We start from the raw sequence: 18500 nt of genomic DNA, 5'->3' as shown, positions 1-18500 counted from the left end.
TGATTTTAATGAGAATCACTGAGAGTCAGAAATGTTTGCTCCGAGGCTTCGCCACAACTCCGCACACCTCTTTAACTTTGTGCAGATCAATTGAGAGGTCAACTTAGAAAATGTGCAGAAGAGGAAGGAGCTCTTTGTTCTGCTATAACTTCAACATATTAATGCAACTCTTGTTTTTTTGAGTCAAACTTCAGTAAAAATCAAAGGTGGGCGGGTTTAGGTGCTGGTAGAGTAACACGGTCTTAACCGCTCTGGAGAGTGTTCACCTTCTGCGGCTCTGAGCGTACCGTCCTGGAGCTGTGTACTCAGGTGAATGCCTCTGCTCTAAGTGATGCTTTGTGCATCACAATTACCCACACACAGCCCTGCATCAGACCGTGAGTTGACTTTTATGTTCATGTGAATGTGAGCCGCAGCGGCAGCCGATGACAGCTTAATTCCCGAGCCGGGTCCCCCCTGCTGAGGCCCGCCGTTTGTGTGATCTGACAGACGGAGATCAGACCGAGGAGAGATGAGTGGGAACCCTCCAAGCACGCTCAGGTTTCTTGGCACCGTGAAAAGATTTGTCCAGTCCATTCAGATCTGATGGAGTTTCCCATGTTCCGGGGTTTTTGTTGAAACATCTCTCTCATCTGAGCGCACACGGGAAGAGAGACGCGAGGCTGACGTTGTGTTTGGTTTGAGACCCACCACCAAAACCGCCGCGTTGAACTTTTCTCTCGTCACGAGCCAGAGGAAGAAGGGTTCCAGCCAATTACTCTGGAAAAGGCAGGAGACAGGTAAACAGGTGCTGAGGGAAGAGGAGAGGGGGGCCGAGAGAAGGGATGGAATGAGCTGAAAACAGGGGGTGACCTCTGTTTAAAGGAGGCTGGGTAATGGGGGTGTCGGGTCAACATGAACAAAAAAATAGAAGAGGGGGGCATGAGGGGCAGGATAAGAAGGATTAGGGGATGTGGGGGAAAAAGTCTGAACTGTGCTGATAGAGGTCAGAGCGCGCAGCCGTCGAGGAAAGAGGTGTTTCCGAACATCTAATTTTGAGATAAGTGCTGTTTTTGAAGACCTAAAGTGAGGAATGCGGCTGACGCGATGCTGACCTTCTGAAGATGACCGTGGACAAACCGCCCTCAGGTGCCGAAATGACGCCGACGTGCCTCGTCCTCCTGCTGATGAGTAACGCCGCCGCAGTCTACGCTCAGTTTAACGGATACAACTGCGATGCCGGCTTCCACAGCAGGTTTCCCGGTGAGAACAATCTTTACAGTCCACACTCCGCTCCGTCATCCTGCAGGTAAAAACGTAACACATGGTTTACAACAGCCGCAGCCCCGCAGAAAGTGCGGCAGTAAAATGGCACTTATCAACAGGGAGACAGGGAGCATTATCACCGCCGATACTCCAATGAATTTTTCAGTGATGTTTTCCCGCCGGTATGGAGGAGCTGCAGGTGCCCTGAGGACACCACCGTTAAATCCTCACTTCCACTAAAGCTTCTCCATGCAGGTTCACACTCACCTTTTTTGGTGCATCGAACAAAAATCAATCCAGTGGGCTCATTTGACTTCAAACCGTGAAACTTCCATATGTTAAATCTTTATATTGCACATCCTAAAATAGTTCAAACTCTTTTTGCTTGTGCATCATTTCAGAGTATCTAGAATAGACTTTGTCAAAAAATATCTTATGCTCTTAACTTAGTAGTTAGTCTGTAAATAGCGGACAAAATAAGCATTTTTTTTCCTTTTTTTCCAAATTTTTTAATTGAATTATCAAATTAAAAACTGTGCAATTGTCTTTTTCCAAAACAAATTTTAAAATGATATACAAAATATCCCATAGAAGAGAATCCAACCCTCTGCTATCCCAACCCCAGCAGTCTGTGATGCCAGAAATAGTCGAGAAACAGGTTAAAAAAGGGAATTTGTCAAAATTGTTCATTTTTTTTTCAGATGTGCCTACATTATATCACATTATGTTACTTTGAATAAATGGAAAAATAATAAATGAGCATTATCTGCTCTTTTTCTTAAAGCAAAGGCTACATACAGATGTTATAACTTCTTCCTCCAGCACTGTTTAAGAGGGACTAGTAAAGCATGTGTAGCTAAAAGAAAACAAAAAGTAACTTAAATACTTCAAAGATTTTCTTATTTGTTTTGAATTTCCTTGCTCTAGTGAGACTGAAAGTAGACTCTCAATCAGCTTTCCTTTTTGAATAACTCAAGTAATCTGAATTAAAAATGGAGACAGCATTTCACAACAAAAAAGAAGAAATTGAGGTGATTTTTTTTTTTCTATACTATGTCTGATCAAGAAATCATGTTTTGTAGTTGGCATACATGTATGATTTTTGTGCAGATTAAATTTCTTTTGAATCTTTCTTTAATCAGTACGAATGTCCTGTACGGAGCTATAGTAATAAGAGTTTGGTATTGATTTGAAAAATGCTGATTGCTCTACTCTTTTTACCGCTGGCAAATCACTGCAGCCTCACACAAACTATCTTTGCAGCAGCGTTGGTGATAAAACCCTCTTTTATATGTGCATATTTTTTTTCTGTTTTGAAAAGAAAAGACGAAAAATAACAAAAAAAGAAGAAAAAAAAAAACCTGTGGTTCCAATCCCACAAGAGTCGCACTGGATTTCAGCCTGACATCTAATCAGAGGCTATTTTACACCTGTCATGTCTGATAAACGCTGGGGGGATGGCGAGCCAGCCGCAAGGATCACAGGACAGTTTGGCCAAAAGTATGACTTGCAGGCCAGGATTTGCAACAAGTATTTTTTGTGAAATGACAACTAAAATAGATTTTTTTTTTCTTGTCCTGCTCTCTTTGACCCTCATCAAGTCGGACTCACGCCGTGACTCGTGCAGAAGCTGAGCTGAGCTCCGCTTTCACCGCCACAAACCCGCCGTCTCTTTCCGCCCGTGTTGCTGCAGGTGAGCGGGACATCAGCGTGTACTGCGGCGTTCAGACCATCACCCTGAAGATCAACTTCTGCCCGGTGCTCTTCTCGGGCTACACCGACGCGGACCTGGCCCTGAACGGCCGGCACGGCGAGGCCCAGTGCCGCGGCTTCATCAACAACAACACGTTCCCCACGGCGGTGCTGTTCAGCATCAGCCTCAGCACCCTGGAGGCCTGCGGCAACAGCCTGGTGGTAAAACCCCACGAACCCACGCTCACATCATCGGCACGCAGCTTCGTGGCTGAGCGCTGAGCGGGCCTCTCCTCACAGGTCAGCACGGCCTACGGGGCCAATGCCTACGGGAACATGTCTCTGGTCCAGATCGGGAACGTCTCGGGGTACATCGACACCCCCGACCCCCCCACCATCATCAGCTACCTGCCCGGCCTGCTGTACAAGTTCAGCTGCAGCTACCCGCTGGAGTACCTGGTCAACAACTCTCAGCTGGCCTCGTGAGTCACGCCACGCAGCGCAGGCCTGTGCCTGACCTTTCGCAAGTTACTCAGAGGATTTATTATTAGGAATCATCCAGTTAATTAGGAGCATTCTTTATTGTTTCTCAAGAAAAATACAAAAGCCCGAGTGGGTTTATGCATGATGGTATTTAAGAAGGATTTATTATTGAGAAAGCAGATATTTTCTGTCGGGTGCATGTATAGTTCTTGTTACTCATTCAGGCGTGAAATGAAGTAAAAAGCACATTATACTAAGTTGAAAACACAGTCTTTAAGAGGGTTGTATATAAATGTATTCCATAATTTATAATGAAAAGCACTGAAACAAGTCTTCTTTCTTCACAGCTCCTCTGCTGCTGTGTCTGTCAAGGACAGCAACGGCACGTTTGAGAGCACGCTCAGTATGATCCTCTACAATGTGAGTGCAGCGCACACAGATTTTACCATTATAATACACAATTGAACTTTATTCTAGCACATGAACTGAAGACACACATGAAGACACGGATCTAAAGCGGTTTTATGAGTGTGTAAATGTATCGATTTTTGACACAAAATCTGTTTTTGACCGGAATTTAAAGAATTTATTTCCACACTTCCTTTTTTTTCTGAATTTCAGATATAAATAGCAAATGTCTGTCACTTCTCTTCATTATTTCATCATGTTTAAATGATGTTTTTATGTTTTTGATCAATTGTTCATTGCCTTCATAGTCAGTGTACATGCATGGATTAGGAGTGATTGGAACTCACAAATAGTTTGCAGATTTTGTAGATTATGACCTTAGGAGTTCAGGGGTCAAACACATATAGTCCAGTTGAATCTAAGCTTGTAGTGTTTTTTTCTACTGCATTCCAGTTCTGGGACTCAGAGTTAAACTTACTTCACTGATCGAATTAGGCACAGAGGTGTCTTTTCTAAACAATCACAATAAAGAATATATTTGACATTTTTCCAGCATGCAAAGTCCAGCAGACCAGGTTGAGCCTCTTCCAGGCCAGTTTTGGCCAAAGAGCCACATATTTGTTTAGGAAACAAGAAAGTATGAATCATGATTCGTGAAAAAAAAAAAGTGTTTTTATTCTCGTTGTCTGTGGTCATTAGAGAGAACATGACTGACCACATCTGGCCTAGAGGGTCAGAAGAGCCATTTCTTCCTCCAGTCCAACCAAATACATTTGTTTTAATCTAAAAAATGAAGTTAACACAGCATATAAACTTTTGATTATAGTTGTTCTACATATATACACCAAAACTGTGCCTCATGATGTATTCATGAAATTAAAAAAACATAAGTAGCGCCACAAAGGATCTTCTATAAATGTTTCAGCTGCAAAAGCAAATAAAAGAACTCTGAGAAAAGTCAGGAAAAAGTTGAGAATGTTTGTTTAGACGTCTCCGTGGTCAAGTCGAACCTGCAAACATCAAAAACTGCACAGTAGAAGAAGTGAAAGGACGTAGCAGGATGTGACGCATATTTTAATGCACAAAATAAGTGTCACATTTGTCATGCTGCATTGAGAGATAAGAGTCCTTTTGACGGATTGTTTGCTGCTTAATAAATTTGGTGCGAGCTGCAGGGAGTCGGTACAGAGAGGCCGGAAAGCTGCGGGGCTGCAGACTCCAAGCTTTAGTTATGAATAGACAGACTGCAGAATATCAGCAGACTTGTGACTTTAATGTCATTGTGTCTTCTCTATGTTTTTTTTTTTTCTTTCTTAATGACTTTGTTTTTCCATTTCTGTTTCTCTCTGACTTTTTTTCCACACAGGATTCGACGTTCAACCAGCCGCTGTCCATCCCCATGACCGGACTGGCTCTGAAAACCAGAGTGTTTGCTGCTGTGAAAGCCACAAACTTAGACAAACGGTAGCAGATAATATCCCGTCATTCACCCCCGACTCCCAGCATGGACTGAAAGAGCGATGCTCATGAGGCTTCATCATCACAAAACCCACATCACAGAGGCACAGATAGCATTTTAGATACAGCCATCCGCATAATCTTTCCCACCATTATTACTGTTTTTTCCCCTTTTTTTATATGGATTTAGTTCAGTTTCCTGCTTTAGCAGCGTTCATTATGCCATTATGCTATTATTCTTTGAGAAGGCGCCAGTCTGCGGCGGAGAAAGCTGCACCTGTGCTTTCCCATGTGCAGCCAGATCTCTATCCTCCGGCCCGGCTCACAGTTTTGTCCTCCCGCAGGTGGAACATCTTGATGGACTACTGTTACACAACCCCCTCAGGGAATCCTAATGATGAACTCCGCTATGACCTTTTCTTTGGGTAATCGTGTGTGTTTTTTTTCTTCTTTTTTTTTTCTCTTCAAGATGATGACTTGATACACCACAAAAGAGAGTCATTACCCATTCATGCTCTCCACATGGCTTATCCTCATGAATGCTGCTCCCCCCCCCCCCCCCTGCCTAATGAGAGCTTAAGCTTTTACCCAGCAGTGTTGGGGATAATGTGTTACAAATATATGTAATGTCACTGTTTTTTGGCAGTAAAGTGTTCGTAACTGATTACTGTTATAAAGCTAATAACACGGTCGCAGTCGTTGATGGAAGCAGTTGATGATCCGCTCGCTCTGTCCGCCTTCCTACGCCGTACCACAGATTTTAGTCTCTCCGCGATGAACATCGGCCTCATGCGTGTTTTAAATCAGAAGATGGGTTTTCAACGGCCATCTGTGTGACAACACACACACACAAAAAAAAAGGGGAGTCAGGAGCACGAGTCGCACACAGAGCTTTATTTTATCGTCAACAATCCAGACGCAGGTCAGACAGGCAGAGGTTCAGCACACAGACAAGGAGGTATTTGGGAGAAAACACCAAGGAGTTAGAACACAGCACAAAAAAATAAAACAGGAGGATGTCCAAAGTAATGAAGATAAAACAACACCAGAAACTTCTAGTAGGGTTAAGGAACGAAGTAACCAGCAAAGACAAACTGGGATGAGTTTTACCTTAAACGCTCCTTTTAAAATAGTGTTTTAAGACTTTTTCTTCACAAAAACCTCAAGGAAGGAATTCAGGCCAATGAGATCTTCCTGTTGCCATTCGCATGTTGATAGTTTCAGGTGTTTGGTGACCTCTTCTTTTCATCGAAGTTCTCAACGAACGTGTTTCTTTCTAGAATGGGTGTTATGACAAATTCTGCACGACTGCTGAAATGTGCTCCTCCTCAGGGAATCGAGCAGTTTAAGCTCCTCTAATGATGACGGATTAAAATGGCAAACTTTCAGTCCTTGTTTTGTTTTTAGGGGAATTTGTAACATATAAAGTTACACAGGTGTGAAACTGAGCAAACTCACTTATATTTGATGATTAGAATTTGATGGAATTGCATCGATTTCTCAACGTATTTCCAGCAAATGCTGCAAAACATGAACAACCCTAAAATGTCTATAGCCACTTACTTAATGGCAAAACAGTTAATTTGTGATTTTGTGTGTGTGTGTGTCAGCTGTGACAAAGATCCCCAGACGACGGTCTTCGAGAACGGAAAGAGCCAGGTGGGACGTTTCTCCTTCGAGGTTTTCCGCTTCGTGAAGCACAGACACCAGAAGATGTCAACCGTCTTCTTGCACTGCCTCACCAAGCTCTGCCGGGCGGACGACTGCATCATGCTCATGCCGGTAAGAAACGCAGCGCCACCCCCCCTCCCTTCCGCTTCCTCGACCAGGTCTGATGATGATCATGTGATTGGCAGATTTGTGGCAGGCGGCGCCGGCGAGACGCGGTGGAGGGCCTGGACTCCCCGCCGGTGGCGTCGGGGAACGCCGTCGTCACGGCGGGCCCCATCATCACCAGGAGCGGTACGAACAGTAGACCTGTGTCGCCTGTTTAAATCTAGATTTAAAAAATTCACAATCATAATTAAAAGTTAAATTAAAAGCCTTTCTTATATAACATCTCTGGGTTTTTCTTTCCTTCCTTTTCTCTCAGATGAAACTCCCGTCAACAACTCCCAACTAGGTGAGCAGGCTTATGCAACCGTTACATGGCTTGTCCTCAGAGAGGGGTGAGGATAACTGATCTCAGAGCGAACGCCGTGTCTCCTCTGACTCTCTGTTTTCCTTCCCGCCCGGCAGCCTCCGGTGCCCCCTCCCCGCCGCTGAACCCGGTGACCAGCGCTCTGATCTCGGGCGTGGTCATCCTGGGCGTGGTCTGCGCCGCCTTCTTCCTGTTGTCGCTCCGCCTCCTGCTGAAGTCCCGCCCCCTGCCGGCGGCGGCCTCAGGTGTCTGGAACCCGGGCTTTAAATGAGAAAAGCATCCGCAGATTTCAAATATCTTCGTTTGACAGAATGTGTGTCGTGATCTGTCTGGCAGCATTTGAGTGTGTGTGCGTGTGTGTGTGTGTGTTTTCTTGTGCACTAATTATTAAATGTGTTTTTGGTTTAGGTGTTTTATATTTATTGCCTTCAATACCTCAATATTTTTTGTGTATTTTTTGTCCAGTAATTGAATTTAGGAACACCTAACAAAAAGTTGTGTTTAATAAACCATCATTACCCACTTTTAAGATAAATATTTCTCTTAAGTCAATTTTTGAAAATCAGAAAAAAAGAAAAAAAAATGTAAAATTGAAATTTTGATATTTAAACACTAACGGTGAGGTTTGGGTCTGAAACACAAACACACAAAATAACACACACTGTGGTTCCAGATTGCCTGGTTGCTCCTGTCAGTCAGTGTTAATGAGAATGTTGTAACTTTTGCTTCTCTTCTTTTTACATAGCACTCCCATATTGCTTTTGTTTTTATTTTATTTTTTGCGAATTTCTGATTTATTTGCTGTGTGGGCCTGATACCAGACACACAGTTTCTAGTGTATTGTTCTGGTATAAACAGGCCTAAAGCCCCAAAATACATCATTCTGTACTGATCTTCATCAAATTTCATGAAAATCACAATCTGAATGTGTGAGCATACAATTTGAATCGTAACAGATCAGGCCTGAAAAGATGCATTTATTTGAGATTAGGCCGACTTTGAAACATTTGAGTGCATTGTGAGGTTAGGATGATATTTGTAACCATTTTATTTAGAATAAAACAAATCCTATGAAGCGTAAGATATGTCCACAATAATGCTGAGTGTTGTTCTTCGCTCTGTATAATCAGCTCTCAGCTGAAACCTCCAGCCTGGGTGAAACCCCCCCCCCGCGTGCTGAAGGAGTTCCTGGCTGGTGGCCACGGACAGTGGCTCGGGATTTGCTTCAAAGAGGTTCTGGGGCGTCATATGAGGGGGGTTTGCTCAGTGCTTATTCTCTCAGGACATCATCAGCAGGAGGAGAGGCTGCAGGGGGACTTCAAGGATCTCCTGAACACAAGTGACACACTGACCTGGAAGGAGGCCGGGCTGGGGGCTTCTGGGAACGATTCTCTGCTCATTTCCCCAGAGTCTGCAACCCGAGGCTCCGGAGCCACTCAGCTCTTTGACGGCTCTGTCGCTTTAACAATATTGTCTGTAAATAAACTTTACTACGGTGTGTACACAGCAGACTCGTCGCTTTCAGAATTACTTTTATCACGTGGATGAAAACAGCTATTAAAGAAAGACGGTAAAACCATTAAAGCATTTCTTAAATAGCCGAAAAAGTGAAGACAATTAAAATGTCAAACATGATTGAAAGATAAAGTCACAAGATAAATGTAAAAAGAGGAATAAAGCAAAGTGGATAATAAGCTGAATTCACTGAAGATGTATTAAAACAAATAATACACCTAAAAATATTATAAAATGTCTGTTCTGTGCAGGGTGGGCAGTGTTTAGCGCTCTTGCCTCACAGCAAGAAGGCCCTGGGTTCAAATACCAGTGGGCAGTGGGGGACTTCCTGGTGGAGGTTGCATGTTCTGCCCATGTTTGTGTGTGTGTGTGTGTGTGTGTGTGTGTGTGTGTGTGTGTGTGTGTGTGTGTGTGTGTGTGTGTGTGTGTGTGTGTGTGTGTGTGTGGGTCCTACGGTCCAAACAACATGCATGTCAGGTTAACTGACCCTAAACAGGTGTGGTGTCTGTGTGACAGACTGCTGGATCCAGCCCTCGCCCATAAGTACCTGGGTTTGGCTCCACCCCCCCTGCAGACCTGGAAAGAATCAGCAGCTCAAGGAAATGAATGAATGTTCTCAACCACACACACTTCAAGAAAAATAATGATATATAAAAAACAAAGTAATAGATTTAGGAACTGTGTGGTGAATGGACAGACGGATGGACAGACGGATGGACAGACGGATGGACAGAGGATATCAGGATGGATGATAGATGGATAGACAGATGGATGATGATGGATGGATGGATGGATGGATGATGGATGATGGATGATGGATCATGGATGTATGGGTGATGGATGATGGATGGATGGATGGATGATGGATGGATGGATGGATGATGGATGTATGGATGATGGATGATGGATGATGGATGATGGATGGATGGATGGATGGATGATGGGTGATGGATGTATGGATGATGGATGATGGATGGATGGATGGACAAACCGAAGAATGGACGAATTAATGATGGAGGGATGGATGAATAGATGGATGGATGGATGGATGGATGGATGGATGGATGGACCAACGGATAGTCGGATAGATGATGGATGATGGATGGAAAGATGATGGAGGATGGACGAACAGACGGATGAGAGATTTAAAAATCTAAAATAAAGCCCAGCCTTCTTGCAGAAGTAACTAGTTACTTTTCACCAGAGTAAATCCAGCCTTTATAAAATACATATAATCTGTAGTCAATAACAACTTCCAGCAATACGCTGCTTTACAGTAATTGTCACTACACTTCTGTGATGGTCTACTTCTATTCACAACTTTCAAAGTGTTGGAGATAAAATCTGAACTTAGTTGTTTTTAGATGTTAGTTGTTTTACCTTTTTACCTTATTTCTTGAAAACAGAACTTGATGGAGAAAACAGCTCAAACTTTAGTTTCAACTTTTTGAAAGACTTTTGTCCCACATCTTGTGCTTAACCGTCGCTGTGTTCTACATCCAGACATAATAAATACTTAAACAAATGGGCTCAGTGGCATTTCTTCCATGATTAATCTGGGTAATGTTTAATATTGGAGCGTATCTGCGAAAGTTTTCCAAATGTCACGGCCTTGTGGCTGAACAGCCTGCAGAAAAATGAGCCAAATACCGGCCACTGCCAGAGCTCATTCCATGACTGGCAGAATTAATCTTTCAATTCTTCGCCGTATTGATTTTCTCTTCCGATGACCTATATAAATGTCTGTTGGCTTCAGTTGCGTCTCACGTGTCAAACTCTGGCGACCTGCTGCATTCAGCCCTCCTTATCAATCTAATCCCACATTTCAGCGGTCATTTTGCAGCGCGCTCGGCGCCTGCACCGTGCACAGACGCCAGCAATGAGCGGAGCAAAACGCAATCATCTCCCCTCTCAATTTACCAACGCCGATAATTGATTACGAGGATCCTCCCGAATGCTGAAGCCGGCGAGCCGAAAGTCAGATGAGCGAGAGTTTGCGTGAGCACCGACGGACTCGGAGCGTGTTTACTCACAGACACACACACAAACACACACACACACACACACACACACACACACACACACACACACACACACACACACACACGTCATGACGATAAAAACGTGTCCTGCATTTAGCAGTGAGGTTTCACAGATCTGACAATAGATTGACGGACACACCCATCCTCCAGCTTGACCCCGATCACAGCTTTCCCCTTCCCAGGTGGCTCGCCTGACAAGATCAGGTTTCTCTTCGTCCTTCACCCATTTCTTTATTCCATCTTAACTAAACCTTCACTTTAAAAACACACAAGCTGGAAAGTTCTGCTTTGACTCAAACTGAAATGCGGAAAAACTCCGATTTAAATTCCGTCATTGAAGCTTCAAAAACACAATATTTTCTGAGCTGAATGTCACTCGTGTTGCAGTCTCAAGACATTTGCTGAATTATTAGCATCAAAACGCCGCTATAAGAGAGCTTTTCTGCTAATTCGTCATGTTAAGAGTCACGTTGCATTAAGCTGATCAACACCTAAGAAGACAGTCGTCCTCTTTCCTCCATTGTGTGTGTGAGAACAGAGCAGAAACCACACGCATCCTCACTTTATTAAGTTTCATATTAGTAGGTGAGGGGGCTGCGTTTCACACACAAAGTCTCGGCGCCTCATGTACATTGTTTCAGAGTGTACCTTTAACGGGGGGGGGGGGCTGTGTCGGGTTTCGTTTCTCGCCTCCAGGAGGGGACCACGGTACCTCACTCACAAAAACTGAATTGTTCGCTGGAGCTGAAGCGGCCCCACCAATGTGACTTTGACCCTGTTTCCATCCAATCCCCAAACAGCGCCGTGACCATACAGGGGCTATGTTTACCGTATAAAAAAGGAAGCCCTTGCTCCACATCCCAAACTTGCAACGAGACTGAGGAGGTAAGATCCAGGAACAGACAACAGCAAAGCCTCCCCGATTGGCAGCTCTGGATTTAACGTCTAAATTTGGACTTTTTCTGTTAAAATCACCTCACAGGACTTACAAGGTTTTTTCGTTTTTTCTTGCACTGAGCTGGATACTTTAGGATTTGCCGTGTCTGACATCTCCTGTGTTTGCCGCAGCTTTTCCACAGAGGGAAGAGTGGGTGAGATGGCTTTATTCGTCCTCCTCATCCTGACGTCCCTGTGTATTGCGGGCCGAGAGGCCCTCAGCATCTCTGACTGCGGAGCTTACGCCAGACGGCCAGGTGAGACCGCCGCGACCTTCAATCCCGCAGTTTTGTTTTGGACTGAAGAGGCAATATTGATTTTGGTTAAGACCTCCACCTGTGGGAAACTGTATTGATTTTCATTTCAGACACTGAGATGTTCTCCAGATATTCAATTTACAGCAGAGTTTCAGCAAAAACAATCTAAATAGATAATTTCATTGTTGGTGGTGAGGAATCTGAGGTGCAGATTGATCTTTTTGTTTCATTAGCAGCTAAAATCAAACCACAAGAGTGATTTCCCTCAATCTCTCAATGATTTCCTCAGATTATTTAAGGCCATGAAAAAACCGCATCGTCCTCTTTTCATCTCCAGAATACACCGACATCGCCGTCGTTTGCGGCACATCTTCCATCGATTTGGCGATTCAGATCTGCCCGGTCATCTATACCGGGTACAACGGCAGCCTGCTCATCCTGAACCGCGTCCGGAATAATGTGGACTGTCAGGGGAAGCTGGACACTGCCGTGACGCCTCCTGTGGTGAGATTTAGCTTCCCCATCAGAGAGGGAAACGCCTGCGGGAGCAACTTCCTGGTAAGTGTTGCATCAGTGGAAGCCTCTTGATTTCAGGTCTTGAGGGATGGTGATCCTGGGGCTTGTTAACCTTTAGCTGAGCAGATTTAGGAAAGACAGAGGATATCTGAGCTCTGTGTTTCGGGCCAGGTGAGCAGACAGGAAGAGTTTCTCAGAAGCAAAGCCGCACAAAGTAAATGACTTGGCTCTCAGTTTAATTTGGCACAATCAGCCCAGCCACTCGGGAGATGAGGAGGGGAAAGTTAGGGGAGTCGTTCTACTTCATGAGATTTCATCAGCGCCTGCCTGCTGTCTAAGAGACGCTGCCTGACATTTATTTTTAACAAATTGTGAAATAATGATGGTTTCCATTCAATAATTCCTCAGACTACGAGCGCGCCGGGGACGGGGATATTCGCAGACTTCTCCAACATTCAGACGGTGAACGTCAGCGGGGTGATCCGGTCCTTCGACCCCACCATCGGCACCATCACCTACAACGCTGAGCTCAAGTACTACTACTCCTGCGCCTATCCGCTGGAGTACCTGGTCAACAACACCCAGGTGGATGTGTAAGTGGGCGAAGACACACACCATCACTTCTAGTATTTCACTTTCCTGTGTGTGTGTGTGTGTGTGTGTGTGTGTGTGTGTGTGTGCGTGTGAAGCGTAATCTGGTCTCTTTCTTCCTTGTAGGTCATCGTCCTCCATCGCTTTGAAGGACAACAATGGGAGCTTCATCAGCACCCTCAGCATGTCCCTGTTCCAGGTGGCAGCTTACGCAACTCTCACAACTCTCACACTCACAATACACAACTGGACCACTCCGCCGAATCGGCTCAGATTCAAAAACTTTTCATCATATTCATGTTCTGTATCTAAAGAGGCACATATATAGTAAAAATATTGTATAGTCTATCTTAAAATTACATTTTCAAACTTTTTCTAAATGTATCTTTCCTCTCCTAAACTTTGCAGCTACCAAAACACAGTTATACTGGAATAAAAACATATATATTGATAATTCTGTGCTTAAAGTTTTACGTTCTTTAATCATCTTTTCGAAATCAGTTCCGTATCAAAATCAATTGAAATGAATTTTTAACATAATCTGATATTTATATGTTCTAAAGGGATCAAAACTTAAATATTATCTTTCCTTGTAAAATGTATCAATTTCATGTAATTGATTCCTTGAGTCATAATTACTTAAAATACACAAATATTTAACAAATCGTTAATGAAATGATTAAAAGCAAAGAAATGTTGAGTTCTTAACTTGTAAACAATGAAGAGTCAACATTTTTCTGTAAGAAACGTTGAACAAAAGAAAGTTTTTTTTAACCTAAACTTTACTCTCTGAAGGCAGAGTCACTCTTCTTAACAAGTATAATAAAAGGACATGGAAAGGAAGGAAAACGTCTTTCAACAGATGGCTTCACAAATTGTAAACAAAGTGCAAAAGGCATTGCAAGTATAATTTCTTTTTTTTTTCTTTTTTTTTTGCAAATAACATTTACATAAACGTGACTTTTATATAAAGGTGTAATTATTGAAGCAGGTTTTTTTTGGTCTTTTCAGGTAGACTCTGACTTTGAAAGCATTTAAAACAAAAGAAGCAAAGAAAAGAAAACCTTGAGTTCTTTTCAAAGTGAATGATTAACATCAACACGTCAAGCGAGCTGGGATTATTTATTTAAAGATTAATTTTTACACAGTGCTACCAAATTTTTTCCAGGCAAATCTTGTACATGTGACGAACATGTTGTGTCTCAAATTTGGATTATATCATCTAAAACTTACTTTAATCAGAAATGAATGTCAGTCACTACCACAACGCTTCCATATGTTTTAGCATTGACATTTTATGATGTTTGTCAGCATAAGTCAACAATGCTAGGCACATGGAACGATGGAATGAATGATGGAATAGATCAAGAAATAACACTCATATGTTATTGCAGTCTGAACAGTTTTGCAGAAATAAGCAGTGATTCTAAAAGATGACTCCTCTGTAACCGTTTCTTCTGCCTTGTTGTGTCTGTCCAGGATATAAATTACACCAAGCCTCTTGTGATTCCCCCGCTGGGCCTCGAACTGAGGAAGAACATCTATGTCCAGGTGGATGCGTCCAACCTAACATCGCAGTAAGAACTACTAATATCATATCACCTCTGCTGCACTTTTGTTTATCTGGTTAATGCCCGGGTCTGTATTTATCAAACTTACCAAAGTAATCTGACGGCTGAATATTTTATGTAATTGCTTCAGGTGTAAATGGTCTCTACTCGTTACATTTTCAGGCATGATTCTGTATGTAAAGCTCAGAAAAAACTCAAAAAACCCAATATTGTCTAAAACTGATGTAGACATGACTCTATTAAAAACAAAGTCAGTGCCACCACTGATGCAGATAATGCAAACATGAAAACATTTGAAGTTTTGAGAAACTGACAAAAGAAAACCTCAAACTGAAGTGCAACAAAACACCACGATGAGGATAACTTCGACTCTTTCTAAGCTGCAAACAGAGGAAAGACAATAAATCAAGCAACGAGTTTGTCGCTGCTGTCTGGACTCCAAACAAATGGACTAAAGATTCAACTCATAAAGTGGTTTTGTTTTGATGGATCCACTGAAAACATCAGCAAAAAATCCATTGATGATGTTTAATGACATTTTGACACAGAACATTAACTGTTACATTTACTCCTGTCTTACTGTAACGTCCCCATCTTCAGTCTGGTGGATACAGATCCTGGGTGTTGGTAATGCGAGGCCTGAGCGAACGGCTTACGGAGCCAGAATAAGCAGAAGAGAGATGATTTCCATCCCTCTGTGTCACACCTCTCCAATCACCCGACCGGCTCTTGATAGACTGTAAATTTGAGGATTCCGCCTGTGACCTGGAGTCTCTGACTCGGTGCTGGGGACCTCACGCTTTCTCCACAGGTACTTCGTGCTGCTGGACCGGTGCTACGCCTCAGTGTCCTCGCATCCCTCCAACTCCACCTTCTTTAATCTGTTTGTCTCGTAAGTCCACAAACAACACCCACACACACCATGTTTGAGAGAAGAAGAGAAAGATGATAATAAATTCTGACCCAGTTTAAATTCAAACCTTCAGGTTTTTCTAAGCATAGCTACCTAAATCCAAAGGGAGCTCCAGTTGTAATTCCTTCTCCCTTCCTTTCTGTCATTAACACACTTCCTGTATGCATTCGTGTGACGTGCAATGGGGGCACTTGTGAGGTTCGCCTTTTATTGAAAGGTGCTCCATAGATCAGCTGACGACCATGCTGGAAAACGGGGACAGCCAGAAGGCTCGCTTCTACTTCCCGGCGTTCCGCTTCACCGAGCAGCAGAATGAGACCATCTCCACCTACTACCTGCACTGCATCACCCGCCTGTGCGAGAGCAGCACCTGCAGCACCTTCAAGGTAGGAGGGCGCCGCGTGCATCTCAAGCAGACGCCTCCGATCCAGGACCCGTGCTCCATCCTCCGCCTGCTCTCATCCACAGCAATGCAACGGGCGGAGGAGGAGGAGGAGGAGGGGCGTGGAGACCACCGTGATCAGGGACGGCATCACCGAGCCCTCCGTGCTCACCGTGGCCATCAAGGCCAAGACGGAGGACGGTGAGTCCCACTCCTGTGTGTGTGTGTGTGTGTGTGTGTGTGTGTGTGTGTGTGTGTGTGTGTGTGTGTGTGCGTAGAGCTGAGGGAGTCTGATGTGAGCCCTGCACCCTGTAATGACAACTCCCCGCAGATTTCACCAGCCGTCACCGAGTAAACAAGCTATATATAGACATGAGTGACACCCAGGTGGCTGTGATCCACTGACAGGCCTGTGTGTTGAAAACTGAACCGGTGGTTAACAACACGGGGTACGGGGGCCCAGGGAGGACACGCCACAACTCATTGGGGGGGGGGGGGCGAGGCATTTCCCGCACTGAGGCTGCTTAAATTAGACAGTAAAACAATCTACAGGCTCTTCTTGTGTGTTTTGTGGCGGTGTGTTTGCCAGAGTTGGCTTCACTGTAGTATTTTTGGCAGGTCAGAGGTCAGACGGCTCAGTTTAGCTTCACAACGAGCTTAGGACTGAGAGAAATACCCAAGTGGCTTCGTCCAGTGGTAAAAGATAATCAAAGAACTTCTAGGAATCACAAAAGACCTGCAAAAAGCGATGTCTGAGTGACTTTTGACCTTTTAGCGCGGCGTCTCTTTCACACTCCTTCTCAGTCAGAAGATTTTGCAGCAGCTGATGCTGAGGACACACCGGTAAAGTTTCTGTCCGATGAAGAATTATAGCAGGCTGTCTGAGTGCAGGGCAGGTTTTAAGAGTGTACAGGAAGTGAAGAGGAGGGATTTATAAAAGGCAAGGACTTCTGCGTTTTTTTTTAAAAATTGTTTGCGATAAATTAAGAGGTCAGAAAAAAGTCAGCAGATAGATGGAGGATTTAAAAAACTGGGAAAATGCAGTCGATTTTTCATTTCAGATAGTGTTTTTAGCTGGAAGGAACTTGCTGTTAAGGCCCAGGGTTTAAGCCAGAGCGTGTTATAATCGGATAATTCCTTTTTACAAGATGCAAAACGGGTCCGGGCAGCAGGTAGCAAGGTTAACCCAACAACACAATTTACTACGCAGCCGAGCGTCTCACCGCGCTGGGCGATATAAAATAACAAGACTCACTGGGAACATGCACAGTCAGCACATCTGCTCCCACAAAAGAGGCTTTCTGCCTCTGTTGTCGTAACTCCCATCGAACAGCGCATAAAGCTCCAGATGTGGCCACAACAAGTGTGTCCTCCATCGTCCTGGTTACTGGTGTGATGAGTCACATTTCATCTCAAAACGAAAAGAAGAATAGGAGGAAGGAAACAAATAAAAACACCAGCCACAAGTCCGCCTCATCACAAAGAGCAGAACATCTTTCCCTCGGGGGATTTGATCAAGTTTAGCGCTCACTGAGATCATGCTCCATGACGCTAACCGAAATCGTAGCGTCATTAAGGCTGATTAGTTTACAGATTAAACTGAAGTGATCAGTACCTGCTCCTGTAACCTCCTCAGGCTCACTGTTCAGTCTTCAGCCTGCTTCTCTCTGCAGACTCACGCCGCGCAGACAGAAGAGTGGTATCAATACCCTCATCTAACATTCGGCAAGACGGCAAACAAGCAATATTATGACTTTTTCCTGGAGGCGAGAAAAACAGGGTGTCAGCTGAGCGAAACTGAAACAAAGCACAAAACAATCCGTCATGAAAGCGCAACGCAATAATCACGCACACTGTCAAAGGAGGAAGTATCCAAGCAGGTTATTATAGAAACAACTTCTGCCTTCAATCACTGCCTTCCTTTTCACTAAATGTGTATTTTTAACCTGCTGCTTTCTCCTTCTCACTTTAATTCATTTCAATTCTCCAATATTGTGGCAAGGATAATATTTATCCCTCATAATGAAATATTGGTGTTTTCTGTCTTTTCTTGCAGCGTCTCTCTCCAAAGAAGAGGGTGAGTGTGTTATTTATTAACTTGGCTGCCATGAGAAGAGCGCCGCACCAAGTTCTCTGGCTAATTAGAATCCTCCAGAAATGAAAGGGATCTCTTATCTGCAGCGAGTCATGACGTTCTCTCATTGTCTGCCGGAACACAGCATCTGGCTAACGGTGTGTCAATCTCGTTGCTGCACAGCGCTGTCCGGCGGAAAGTCCGACGGCAGGGGCGCGTCCGTCGGCCTGGGGATCGCCGTGGCCGTCCTGGTCGTGATCGGGATGGCGGCCATTTT

General features: G+C 44.1%; 2 protein-coding genes across 2 annotated transcripts; both read left to right on the top strand.

Annotated features, from left to right (window-relative positions):
- The first annotated feature begins 1103 nt into the window (after nt 1–1103).
- zpld1b (zona pellucida-like domain containing 1b) lies at nt 1104–7697 on the top strand. The gene is made up of 10 exons (XM_030108949.1): nt 1104–1242; nt 2939–3159; nt 3238–3419; nt 3768–3840; nt 5195–5292; nt 5631–5711; nt 6897–7068; nt 7143–7248; nt 7379–7408; nt 7525–7697. Exons 1-10 carry the CDS (start codon nt 1104–1106, stop codon nt 7695–7697), a joined length of 1275 nt encoding a protein of 424 aa, XP_029964809.1.
- A 4382-nt stretch (nt 7698–12079) lies between these two features.
- Nucleotides 12080–18270, top strand: LOC115400055 (zona pellucida-like domain-containing protein 1). The gene is made up of 9 exons (XM_030107705.1): nt 12080–12176; nt 12514–12734; nt 13101–13285; nt 13410–13482; nt 14763–14860; nt 15666–15746; nt 15985–16153; nt 16236–16350; nt 18206–18270. Exons 1-9 carry the CDS (start codon nt 12080–12082, stop codon nt 18244–18246), a joined length of 1080 nt encoding a protein of 359 aa, XP_029963565.1. The 3' UTR covers nt 18247–18270.
- Nucleotides 18271–18500: the final 230 nt, after the last annotated feature.

This window comes from Salarias fasciatus, chromosome 14, assembly GCF_902148845.1.
Source record: "Salarias fasciatus chromosome 14, fSalaFa1.1, whole genome shotgun sequence".
NCBI classification, from domain to species: domain Eukaryota; kingdom Metazoa; phylum Chordata; class Actinopteri; order Blenniiformes; family Blenniidae; genus Salarias; species Salarias fasciatus.
This window is presented reverse-complemented; position numbering and strand designations above follow the sequence as displayed.

Excerpts from the sequence above, each read along its gene's own strand:
- zpld1b (XM_030108949.1), top strand. The coding sequence starts at position 1,104 with ATGACCGTGGACAAACCGCCCTCAGGTGCCGAAATGACGCCGACGTGC. Across the intron at positions 1,243-2,938 it reads CTTCCACAGCAGGTTTCCCG|GTGAGCGGGACATCAGCGTG; the intron begins GTGAGAACAATC and ends GTGTTGCTGCAG. Across the intron at positions 7,409-7,524 it reads CGTCAACAACTCCCAACTAG|CCTCCGGTGCCCCCTCCCCG; the intron begins GTGAGCAGGCTT and ends CCCGCCCGGCAG.
- LOC115400055 (XM_030107705.1), top strand. The coding sequence starts at position 12,080 with ATGGCTTTATTCGTCCTCCTCATCCTGACGTCCCTGTGTATTGCGGGC. Across the intron at positions 12,735-13,100 it reads CCTGCGGGAGCAACTTCCTG|ACTACGAGCGCGCCGGGGAC; the intron begins GTAAGTGTTGCA and ends ATAATTCCTCAG. Across the intron at positions 13,483-14,762 it reads TCAGCATGTCCCTGTTCCAG|GATATAAATTACACCAAGCC; the intron begins GTGGCAGCTTAC and ends GTGTCTGTCCAG.